The 12,996-nt window shown below is 36.6% G+C and overlaps 1 protein-coding gene across 5 annotated transcripts in view; it reads left to right on the forward strand.

The window, feature by feature from the left end:
• LOC131028943 (protein DJ-1 homolog A) overlaps positions 1–12,996 on the forward strand; it is an 81,386-nt gene that overhangs the window by 26,730 nt on the left and 41,660 nt on the right. For 3 of the 5 annotated variants that reach the window (XM_057959321.1, XM_057959324.2, XM_057959322.2), the window contains exons 2-4: positions 9,357–9,557; positions 10,030–10,179; positions 10,512–10,691. In XM_057959321.1, the coding sequence (XP_057815304.1) occupies positions 9,357–9,557; positions 10,030–10,179; positions 10,512–10,691 (531 nt within the window). The remainder of the gene's footprint in view (positions 1–9,356; positions 9,558–10,029; positions 10,180–10,511; positions 10,692–12,996) is intronic. The other 2 variants (XM_057959325.2, XM_057959323.2) reach the window with 1 other exon arrangement.

Here is a 12,996-nt window from a genome sequence, read left to right on the forward strand (position 1 = left end):
TGCCTTGGACGAATGTGCTCCATCCACTAGGCAACCCATCTAAAGCAATGAGTGTTAGTTCTTTGCCTCGGATCTCGTAGTCCAAAGTTGCAAGTTCATCTTTTAGAACTGATATCTGCATGAAGTAGGCGTTGATTGTCTCCCCTTTGTTCATGGTGATATGATTTATTTCTCGTTTTAGTGCTAGAGTACGACTTGCATTTGATATCTCAAATGTCTTTTCAAGTGCCTTGAACATTTTATAAGCCGTCTCCTGCTTTCTAATGATGGGCATTATATTATTTCTTACCCCATCCACTATTATTTTAATAGCCTTATCATTTCCCTCGATCCATGTGGATTTCTCGGTTTCATCTTCTGGTTGTGCACTTTCAGTTTGGACATATGAATCAACTTTGTTTTCTCTTAAAAATCATTTTGATTCTAAACTTCCAAGCTGAAAAATCTTCGCTACCTCCGAGTCTATCTTCGAATCTGATAGCGTTGGCCATTATGGAAATGTGATGTAGTTTGTAACTTAGTCCTTGAATTTTATCAGAATTGAATAGCCTTAGGTTCGATTACCTTGGCTCTGATACCATGTAAAGTTATTTCAATTTCAATTAAAGAACAAGTTATGAACTATGTATGCTATAAATGCATATGAGGAATTATATTGATGTCTAATAATTCTGATTTTATCTGCAGGTCTGAAAGAGAGAGATCATTTTATGTTTTCTATGTCATCTCCAAATGAATTCAATTGGTATATATATGATTTAGGCAACCGGTCAATTTGTGTATTGGCTGGTCATGCCTTTTAGGCATGACCGATCAATGCACCCATTGATCGGTGCCTTTGTAATTATACCATTAACACAAGGCTGTTTATCGGTTCAAAACCTTGATAGCATATTGTAATATAATATAATGATTGATCAAGATAATGAATCGGTTCATGTAAACACCGATGATTCAAAATGCACGATGTATGTAATCCAACTGGTGCAATTGTTAACCACTGTTAATTCCAAATGAAGCGGTGTATGTATTAAGCCCGATAACAAATATGCCCGATGATTAAGCCTGATAACAGATGTGGATCGGTGCCAATAGTTATGCACCCGATAGCAAGTATGTATTGGCTAATAACCCGATAACTTATAGCATTTAATATGCTAAGCAATGTTTGTAAAATCCGATAATCATATGCAATATAAGTTTAGACATGAAGCATGTAAATAACAGAACAAGGAAGGTTAGAAATATCTTATCTTGCATAAGCTACCATGCATTAACAAAATACGCCATCCTCCTATGCTTCCGAGCGTGGTGTTGTTCCAGCTATGCATCAGATTTCAGGAATATGTTCGGGCAGAATGTGCAGCAGGTCAGGACCTCTGGAAGGAGTATTTGCACGGCGAGGATGAATTTATGAAAAAAGGGTCTACAATAGAAAAGGAGAAAGTGCTTTCATAAAGTGCAAGTTTCTTTTAAAAATCCTAAAAGGCACTTTTTAGGCATAAAGTTCATTTCTAACTGCCAAAGCAGTTGTAAATCTTGAGCTCCGTGTATGTGCACTTTTTGGAGCAGCTTTTGGCTAGTTATTAATTACCTTTTTGGATAGTTATTGCTTCTCCATTTGTTGTTGCTGATATTTTGCCTCCCATTTATGGGTATGGGCAGTTTTGATATAGGATGAATCTGGTCCACTTGTTTAAGTTTAAATCTTGGCCATTGATCCGTTTTTGGAAATCTATATAAAGGAATTAGTTCCTCTTTGTGATAGAGAAAAAAAAGATTGTTGCAGAAACTCTGGCAAATACATACAGGATTTAATGGAAGTTAAAGCTGTGTTTGTTCTACTGTGAGTGCATGGTCCTCTTCTCCATTTATTTCATATTTCTGCAACTGTATTTAATTTCAGATAGTTATTTATGCATATATTTGACATAAATCTTAGTTCATACCATTAGGAGATAGTTGATTATTGTTTCCTCTGCAGGGTTAGTCTGAACCCCCTTTTGTGCTAAGTTCGGTTATTAGATTTGGATAAATAGGTGTAAGAAATCTATCGTTCATATCTAATAAACTTGAAAATTCGAAATCCTTAGATGATTGCACTGGTTTTTACCTAGTTGTGCTAATTAGCTGGCGAAGTAATTTCTAGTTATTTTGAGATTTTTGTCTCTGTGTTGAAATATGCTATCTTAGAATTAGTTAGCTGTTCTTATTCACTCTTTATCTCTCTCCTTTTTCCTTTTTCATTAAAGAAACCCTCTAGTCAAGCTGAAATAGCATCAATCAGAGGCAAAATCAGATGATATAGGACTGTTAAACTTTAGGGAACCCGTTCGAAACCAATTCCGTCTAACCGTAAGTCCCCTTTGTGTTTCCAGCAAAACACATCAAACTACTAAGCTATCCTGCAGTCAAGACCTGACAACCAAAACATTGAGGTCATCCCCATTTATCAAATTCTCACAACATTAGGGGTTTCCTTATCTCAAGAGAGGATAGGATTCTTAGTATTTCTATTCTGCGTTGGCCGGATGAAGTCGTAATTTCCGCGACTTGAAACACGTCAACATGTCCTTTCCCCATTACTGATAAAAAGTGAGCCACTGGTTCAGGTAAAAAATACTATCATTACTGCCTAAACAATCAGACATCCAACCCGTAATTACAACAACCCAATTGCAAGAGCGAAGCTCTACCAAATGAGCTATATCCCCATAGATGTCAAATGAAGCAGATAACAATCCTACTACATAGCGCATAATGGGTGGGCTATCTTGGGCTTGAATCAGAGACCTCGCCCGTGAAGTAAATCATCACACCTATGATTACATGAGAATCAGCTCTCTCTTCATTCAGGAGCAACTCAGCCTTCCTGAACACAGCATACAATTTTCCGTTGTACTGCGCTCTCCAAGTGTATTTGTTCCCCTTCCTTCTTCTTCGCCAACTGCAAGAAAAGAAGTCAAAAATTGGATGAGAAGAGAAAAGGAGGCATTAATAAGATCCTCCTAACCCAATCCCAAACAGTCCAAGATCCTTTTTTGATCCTGCTTTTCTCATCGTTCATAGGAGACGAATAACGATTTCCTAATGTACTGATCTGGGAATTGTTCATAGTGATTGAGCGAGTCAAAGACCGAGGAAGTATTTACTTCCACTCTTTTTTCTCCTCTTCTTATAACTAGAAAAAGTATCCCTGCCGGACAAGAATCCTATACTATAGATTTATTCCCTGCATCCTATGAAAAAAGTATGAAAAGACTCGAATGATATGATCCCTTCGTCACCTTAGAATAAAAGGTATCTCGTAGTTCTTGGTCTATGAAGATGCGTTATTAGGTGCTTTTTTACTCATTTAGGCTTATAATAAGAACTTCAGCCTGTGCTCGAGAGATAGCCTTCCATACACTGATAAGATATATATGGATTCTGGAGAAAAAAGTAGCCAAATTGGCTACATAGGACCGCCCAGATCCCACGAATAAATAGAAATCTTGGAATTTATGCGAAATATTCAAATTGATTAACTAGGGAATCTGGTTTAGATTTCTAAGAGTTCTATTCAATCTCCCCATTCATTCCCTTCTTCTAAGTTCTTCTGGAATAAATCTTTGACCATTTTGTAACAATATTAGAAAAATTTTGATAAAAAAATATATCTAGGGAGAGATCCTTTATCTTAAAGCAACGACTCCCTAGATATATAAACAAAAGATTTCCCTCCTCTCCTATATTAAGATATTCTAAATTAGATCAAATTGGAAAAGACCTAGAGTTAAAGATTCATCAATAGGTAACGCTGCCCCAATACCTAACCAAAGAGCTACTGCGGTACCGAATAAGAATACTGTTGTAGCTACTGGACGACGAAATGGATTTTGAAATTGATTCACATTCTCCAAGAAAGGGACTGTCAATAGTCCTGCAGGTACTGAAGCCATTAAAAGGACACCTAATAATTTATTAGGTACTGTATGAAGTATTTGAAATACGGGGAAAAAATACCATTCGGGTAATATTTCCAAAGGAGTTGCAAATGGATTTGCCGGTTCACCAATCATTGATGGTTTTAGAACTGCTAAACCTACGGTACATGCATTAACAGTCTGCTGGTGTTATGGTGGGGAAATGACAAATAAGCCAAAACAAAGGAAACGAACCCAACAAACAAAGATGATACTACAATGTAATAAGCGGAAGCATCATTGCAAATGAGTAATTTACAAGAAGGTAGCAATCTTTCATAAGATTTGATGCTACAACAGTTAAACTTTTTAACTTGTGATGACAATTTCTTAAGAAAAGCCATTTTGATCAGAAAAAAGTCAACATAGAATATTTTAGTTTTCCAAAAAAATTGAGTGTTGCTAGATTTTTACATGTTGCATTTTTTTGGGCCTTTTAGAGTGGTTTCCACAGAATCGGACTTTGTCAAATTTGTTTTGCTCCCTTTCAGTATATTCTACATATTCTAAGCTTTCCAACACATTAAATGGTTTTAAGTTTCTGTAAGTGGTGAAGAAGGTGCATCCAAGGCAAGTTAACTTACTGTTTTGATGGTAATCTGTTAGAATTTTCTTCCAAACTGACACCTGGGTCAAGCTCAGTGGTGGAAGACTCAAAAAATGGACAATGATGGGGCAATGAGAAACAATCCATTGTAAACTTGCTCTCGCATTCACCCACTCATTTGCCAACTTGAACTGGACAATATTTCTAGTGGAGCATTATTTTGCTAAGATAAAAATGAACAGTTACAATGTTAATCCATAAATATGAAAGCAAAATGTTGATTTCCTCAACAAGAGGTAAAATTGCTATCATAACACATCATTTCAATCAGCAAATGATAACTCTAGGAGAAGTAAAATATCTCGTTTATAGAATGCTGTAAAATGTTATAGAACAGTATGACAAAAACAGTGAGGAAAATAGAATTCAGAAACTGTCAGTGTACCATATTCCAGTGCCAAGGAATCTTTAAAGAAAGAAATAATCAATAAAGAAAAATTGACATGCTACCTTGAAGAAGATAATGCAACAACAAAATATAGTAGGCATAAGAAACTATGGAACTTATCAATGGGTCTACAAATCCAATGTACAAGGCTTAAAGCCACAGTTCCATCTCCTTGGCATTGCACTAGGTTAGGCCTTTCGTTAATAGCTGAAAAATATCACTTTCTGTTTTGTGTATGGCATCATCTTTGGAGCCATTTTTTGTATAGAACCCTGAATTGGAAGATTGCAATTCATTTGCTCAGCCCAATGGAAGCACCCTTTTGTATGCCACAAGTGTAGTTTGAGATCTTAGAAACAATTTTTATATTTTTGCCAGAATTTTAAAATACATAAGGCTTCCCACATTCATGAAGACCGTACAGTTACTATAGGCATGGTAGGTGATATGGTTCCTTGTTGATGGTGTTTTTATGCACTATGCAATACAAAATAAAATACTAAGTATTCTATCCTCTCTTGAACAAAGACTCCCAAATGCTAAGCTGCGTGATCAAGTGGGACGATTCCAAGGTTCTCGAATGTCAGGTCTTGATGTGCTCTTGGATAGACTCAGTTGTTTGATGTGATATTGCTGGAATCACAAGGTGAACTTATGTTGAATGCTTGAATACTTTGAATATCACTGAAACGTGGAAATTAACTTGATTTTGAAAAAAAAGGAAAAAGGATAAGGGTTGAGAGAGATCTAATCCAACTCCTAGGAATCTAAGAGCAATGGACATTCTTTAGTGAAATTCAACTAAGCTTTGCTTTGACATGCAGCAAACATCTCCACAAGGTTGTGCGATCTTCTAGGGATAGCTTTATGATTTTCAAATCACCACCACAAGCATGGACACCATCAAGTTGATGCATATCAATGAAGGAGTGATAATTGAAGTTAAACTTGGCTAAGATGGATCCAGTTGACTATGCAGGGCACTTTACCATCTGTAAGGTGTAAGTAGTATGGATGTATGAATTTCACCATTGATCATACACAAAGTCTTTCATCTTCTAAATAACATGAAAATAAATGAGAAGTAGAGACCATGCAAATTGTCGAATCAACATATGAATTTCACCATATCTTGAATGAAGTTTACATGCTTCATACAACAAAGTCTTGGCAACAATCTTTGCCTTCTTTTCCTACTCTACTCTAACTATTTGCTATCTATTGATCAACTACTCACTATTGTCTATTCACTATTAACTTTTACAAATGAAAGAGTGGAGCCTTACATAGTGTTCTCATTACAATTGAGTGGCTTAGATTGATTCACGATCAATGGCCAAGATTGAAAGATAGAAACCCTAATTAGGCTTTATTACACCCATTACAATGCATTTAATGTTTGAGACCAATGACAAAATTACATTTGATGGGACACATGTCCTCCTTTGAAAATTCGACCAATAGATGACGATGGTAGGTGCCTCGAACTTTGCGCCTACATGTGGTAGCTATCTCTTTGATGGATGAGCTAGGTTCATTGAATTTGGACGCCTTATCTTGAAATGATGTGATTGGATAAGTGATGTTTGGGTGCCACCTTAGCTTGCTTGATCTTTTTAACTTATCACAAGTTGTGTGAATGAATGAGGCATATCTCTTGATACTCAACATTTCCAAGCTCTTGATGTGATTGATTGATAAATATGCAACCTGAACCTTGATTTGTCTCTTTGGACTTGACTTGAAGCCTTAACCTTGATAAGGCTTGGTGTGATACAAGCCTTCTTTGTTCGAAACCTTGAGCCTCTCTTCCTAGGTATTGTTGAGCTCCTTGTAGATCTTCATGTTGAGGTCTCTAGCACCTTGAAGTGTGAATGTTGTTCATCTTCACATCGTTTTCCACTTGTATCCACTTCCTTGAATCACCATGAGCTGATCCCTTGTATGTCTTAAATCACCTTCAAATGATGAAGTTCTTCCTTTATATCTTATGATAGCTGGCATGCAGCTTCTTCACTCTCTTTATGAGCCACCTGCAACACAAACAGAGATACAATCAAACACAGTAAACATACTGATTTTACCCATTTTCAACTTTCTAATTAGATATAAATGCTAAAACGATGTGAATTGATGTTCTGAGCACTGTTCTTATGTCTGATTTTTATCACTTCAGTTCTGATTTTCCATTGCTACAGGTCTGATCATGGAAATTTGCCCAATCCTAATGTTGCTGCCTTCAAAGATGAATGAAACATGCCCCCAACTCAAGTCCAAGCCTCCCTAATTCGCTGTGTCCTTGTGTCAAAATTGTCTTCCCTATGAGGTAGTTCACTGTGAGCAACTGGAACAGTATCTGATCAAGATCAGGGTCACTAGCTTTAGAGCTTGTGAAAAGGTTGTACTCGTCAATTTCGCCATCTTAAATAATCGCCTTGTCTTCAAATTGGAAATTGCTGATAAAAGAATGTCCTTTTGTCTTGAATCTGATCTGATTTGAATCGCTAAAAACTGATGAGTGTGATCTCAATTTTGTGTTTGATCAAATGAAACGATCAAACATAATATATAGTTGCTTGAAGAGGAATCGCACCTTCTCATATTTAGCCGACTTTGCAATCATTATTAATGCTTTGTAACTGATTCTTACAAGGCCGACCCAAATTTCAATCCAAAATTTAAATAATTGTTTTGTCATTAGATGTGGCGGGGGCCTTTGGAAATTGCCTTGATTCAAATCGCAGCTCTTGATGCTTAAAATGTTGTCCTTTCATTTACTAAGAGGGGTATCAAATCCATATGTTGCACCTTTTCATTGCCCAAGGATGGGCTAATATCTAAAGTCACTCATTTGCATGGTCAAAGGACGAGTTTAATCTCTTAAGTCACTGTTTTCTTTGACCAAGGGACACCTTGATATCTTAAGTTGCTGATTTGGTTGATGTAAGGACAGGCTGATGTCCTTAAGTCGCTGATTTGAGAGAGGTAGAGACACCTTGAAACCTTAAGTCGCACATTTGCCCGGGGTAAGGACATCTTCTCATCCTAAGTCGCTGATTTCCCTGAGGTAAGGATGGATCAAAACACCTTTAGTTGCACTTTTGCAAGGACAAGGGACGGGCTGAGATGTAATCGGTCCTGGCCAAGGAAAGTTTGCCTTTCAAAATTCTCAAGGAGATGAAATCAAAATGAACACAAAAGCCTCTTATTCGCTGATTTCCTTGGTCATGGGACAGATTGTCCAAAAGATGCATCCAAGCAAAGGGTGGAGTAATGAAGTGCCCTAAGTCATCCTTTCAAATCAAACTAAAGATAATCGGTCCAAAGGAAAATACCCCGTCCAAACAAAATCTGCACTTGATTCATGTCAAAGAGATGCAAATAGCCAACTCTCAAGTTTCTAGATGAGCTATCAACTCAAACTCAATCACTCAAAGGATCAGACTCAACAAACTATCCTAACAAACCTAAGAACTAAGAGCAAAAAAGAGGGGTCCCCATTTGCAATGGGGCGATGTGTGAAAACGTCACAACAGTTCCCCATTTGTCTTGTTAATCATTTATTTAGCATTACTTATGCTCTCTTTGAGCTTCAAAGATCCTCCAAGATTCTTTTTTTACAAAAAGAGGTGAAAGAAACCTTAGTTTGGGGCTCAAGTTACCAATAAAAGGTGACAAATGATAACTCGGCTCTCATGTGAGTTAGTGAATTAGCCCCTTTTCCATATGTGAAGTGTGACCCCTTTTACATATGTGAAGTGTGACACCTTGAAGGATATGGAAGCACAAACATAGCACTGCAAATACAGATTTATCTATGCAATAGCTTGCAACTTAACTAATTCTAATTAGCTCTTTATTTAGTAAAACCCTTCTATATACTTGAAGTTTGACACGCCAAATGATGTAGCAGCACAGCATGACATAACAAATATGAGCTTATGTACATAATAGCTGGTAAATTGTATAGCGAAATAGGTTTATGTTTAAAGCACACTTCTAGCCATTGTTAAGATACTTTTCTATTCTAATGGCCTATATATGAAACTGCATCGAATATGTTTTGAATTGAGACTTCTATTGTTTGAAGATTTTCATTTTGAGTGGTTCCTACCCATCATCATGTGTTTACCAAAATCCTACGATACTTTGAAAATCATGATTTTATGAAGATTCAAACAGGGCCAATTCTACTTAATATGTTTCCTGTTTATATTTTGCTGAACTTGAAAATTTTTAGCATGTAACATATGATAAAAAATTGGGAAGCTTGGAATGACTTATCTTTTGACTATTACCATGTATATTTTTTTTGGTAATTTGACTGTCAGTGCTCCTAGTTGGATGGTCTGTTGTGTCAGTCACTGACTGTGTAAGCGGAGAATGTCTTTTACAGGTTCTAGTTCCAATTGGTTTTGGCACAGAGGAAATGGAGGCTGTCATTTTGATTGATGTTCTAAGAAGAGCGGGCTCTGATGTGACTGTGGCATCTGTGGAAACAGACCTGCAGATTGAGGCTTCAAGGAGAGTAAAGCTTGTTGCAGATAGGCCTATATCTGCTTGCACAGAAGAAATGTTTGATCTCATTGTTTTACCAGTATGCTTGCTGTTCATTTCTTCCATACATCTTTTATGTAAGATTTGACTGATATACATGAATATAGGGTTTAATTCGTGCTTTGTAGAAAGCACTATCTGATCCATATTTGATAGGCTCATTGTATTATATATCATTTTTTACTTTATAGCATGACCTTTAAAAAAGTCATTTTCTAAAGAAACAGGTTAATTAGATATCTTCAGCTTTCACGTTTTGTGATCAGCACACTATCTGGCAAATCTTCCAAGGCCTCACTGTATTGTATAGCATATTCTTCTTTGTAAAATAACCTTTAAAAATTCACATTCACAGAAACAGGTTAATTAGATATCTTCAGCTATTAATCAATTATTATATGGTAGATTAAATTTTGGTATAGTAGAAATTTGCCTTTTAAGAATTTGAGTTGATTGTCGAAGCTGGACTAGATAAGAAATTCTTGAGCTGTCTGAAATGTTAAACTTTTCAGGGAGGGATGCCAGGTTCTTCGAGACTTAGAGACTCTGAGATTTTAGAAAACATTACTAAAAGGCAGGCAGCAGATGGTCGGCTTTATGGTGCGATATGTGCAGCACCAGCTGTTGCCCTTGAGACGTGGGGTCTATTGAAGGGATTGCGGGTAAGATTATGCAACTCTGCTAGTTTTTTCTAGGATCGTAAAACTTAATTAATATTTTTGAAAAGTCATGTTTTACTCTATATTTTGTAAAGGGAATACAAACTCAACTATTCTTGTTTGGATTGTTTATTATTTCTTTACAAATTGGAATGAACTTAGTTCTATTTTCTTATTGCTATCAAGTGGTTGGTTCTCTGGTGTATGTAAGACATGCTTTGAAATATTGAACAACTTAGCAAGGTTCTGAAGCTAAAAAGGTGCATCCATGGCTTTTTGAATAAAATGTTAGAACTTCACAATTTTGACTGCTTTCAGTTTTTTTAAACTGCAAGGCAACTTGTCACCCATCATTCATCGACAAACTATCTTCATCACTAACAGTTGGATCAAGGGTTCAGAAAGATGGAATAGTAACTACAAGTCGTGGTCCAGGCACAGCAATTGAGTTTGCTCTGTCATTTATTGAACAACTATATGGAAAGGAAAAAGCTGAGGAAGTTGCAAAGCCTATGGTAAGTTAATCCTGTTTTGTTGTTACCTTTCCAGTATTCTCTTTGGTCAATTATGCTGATTAGTACCTAAGAATATGCCATTTCTTGGCTAGTTTATAATGCAACTATGTTATTTTGGAAATGATAGTTATTGGCAATGCTAAAAAATATATCAATATCCATTGCATATTGACAGAATAGAAAATGGAAAAGTCACGGTCTGAATTTGTGTTACGGGTCCTATGTATTGCAATAGCACATTATTTTAAACATTGTGACAGGTTCCCACCTTTGTGAACTTTTTTCCTTCAGTTTGAGGAATAGAATGAGAATTGAGACTTGTAAGATGCAAAAATTACAATACTAAGACTCATTTGGCATTCAAAAAACAATTCCATCACTTAAAGTTAGAGCAAACAGTTGCCAAAAACTATAATCATTATTAGATGGAAACATAGTAGACTGAGATCTGAAGACATATTGCACAAATTGTAGGGGAAAGAGGAATCCAAGAACATTTGCTTTAAGTTAAAGCGGAAGCAAATCGTTTGGAAAGTTGATGGTGATTACCTTCAAGTTTAATTTGTGTATTATGGTCTCATCTGATTTCAGGTAGCTTCCGTTGATGTTTAACATATATCCCAAGAACATCCCGTCCTTGATGTGTTAGAATAATAATTCTATATAATGTTAATGGTCAATATTGTAATTAACATGTCTACAGTAGCAGGTAGTTAGAAGTAGGTAGCTTATTTAATAACTACAGTGTTTTTGTAATTTATATAAATGTAACTTTTCCTCAGATTAATGAATGAAGTTTTTTACCAGTTCATTTCCTGAACATGGTATCAGAGCAAGGGCATGAAACCTTTTTTTTTTTAAATTTTATTTTATTCAGAAAATCACGTTTTCGGCTAGGGCACGGAACCTGTATTTTTTTTCTAGCAAATAGCGATTTCTCGCAGGGTTTTTTCGTGTATGTAAAAACACGATTTTTTTCGCATTTGATTTTCTGGGTATCCTGGACAAGCCTGATTTTTTTCTGGGTTTTTTTTGTTGCGCGAAAAAGGTTTTTCCTGCAGCTAGGGTTTTTTAAAAAAAAATTCAAAAATCTGTCCCCTGGGTTTTTCGAGTTCTAAATTGGGTTACCTTCAGATTTTTTTGGGTGCATCGTTTTCCACGCCTTGGTTTTTGAGCCCGTGTATTTGACCCTTCAGTTGTAAAATTATTCTGATTACAAATTCCTTGTGGGTTTTTTGAGAGCTCTTCTGGGTCGTCCAATTTTTCTGGGTTCTTTTTTCGTGCCTAGGGTTTCTGCAACTTCACCTAGGGTTTTGACATTCTGTTTCAAGGTGATTTTTTTTTCGATTGCAGATTCTTGGTGGGTTTTTCGAAACCTCAACTGGGCCTTCGTCATATTTTTTGAGTCTTCTGAAATTTGTTTGCCTCGAAATCCATGCTAAAGTTTCAGTTTTTGCCTTCGAATCCAACTTGCAGAATTAAAAAAAAAACCCTCTGTTTTCATCTGCTAGTTTTTGTGCATTCAAATTCGTGCCTTCAGCAGTTCAACCTCGAGGTACGTGATCGCATCTCTGACAAATATAATGCTCAAAAGCAGTCAGAAATTCAACAGTCGCAACTACAACACTTGGAAGTAGTGTATGCTGACCATTTTTGAGTACCGATGTCTTGATGCAGTTGTTTTGGGCACGTCTCAACGTCCAACTACTGCCGGAAAATATCAGGACAAATGGGATGAGCACAATCACAAAGCAGTCATGCTCATCAAACTCTTTGTCATAGATGAGCAGCTACCTTAGGTACCATCTAGCAAAATAGCGAAGGAGATATGGGATCATTTGAAGAGTCTCCATGAAACCTCTAACAAAGAGCAGAGCATTCTTTCTGAAGAACATGCTTTTTTTGATTATGATGGACGAAAGGACACCTCTGTAGGATCACTTGACCAAGATCAAGGACATCCGTGACCAACTTGAGGTGATTGGTCGCACAATGGAGGAAGAGGACATGGTCGTCATCACTCTAAAGAGTTTGCCGAAATCTTATGAGCATTTCATTGAAACGTTGAATATCACTTCCACTAACGTCGATTTGAAGTTTTCCGATCTTTGTAACAAGCTTTTATAGCAAGATTGGTGGCACCAGTAGTTTGGAAGCAGTACCAGTTCCACCTCCACCGAGCAAGCATTCTCTGCCAAATCTTTTGCTAAGGACAAAGGGAAGGTTCAATCTTCTCAGCTGAAAGGCTTTGGTTCTTCTCAGGATAGCAAGAAGAAGAAGAACGTTCAGTGCAATTATTGTCATA

The sequence above is a fragment of the Cryptomeria japonica genome, chromosome 7 (genome assembly GCF_030272615.1).
Source record: "Cryptomeria japonica chromosome 7, Sugi_1.0, whole genome shotgun sequence".
NCBI classification, from domain to species: Eukaryota; Viridiplantae; Streptophyta; class Pinopsida; order Cupressales; family Cupressaceae; genus Cryptomeria; species Cryptomeria japonica.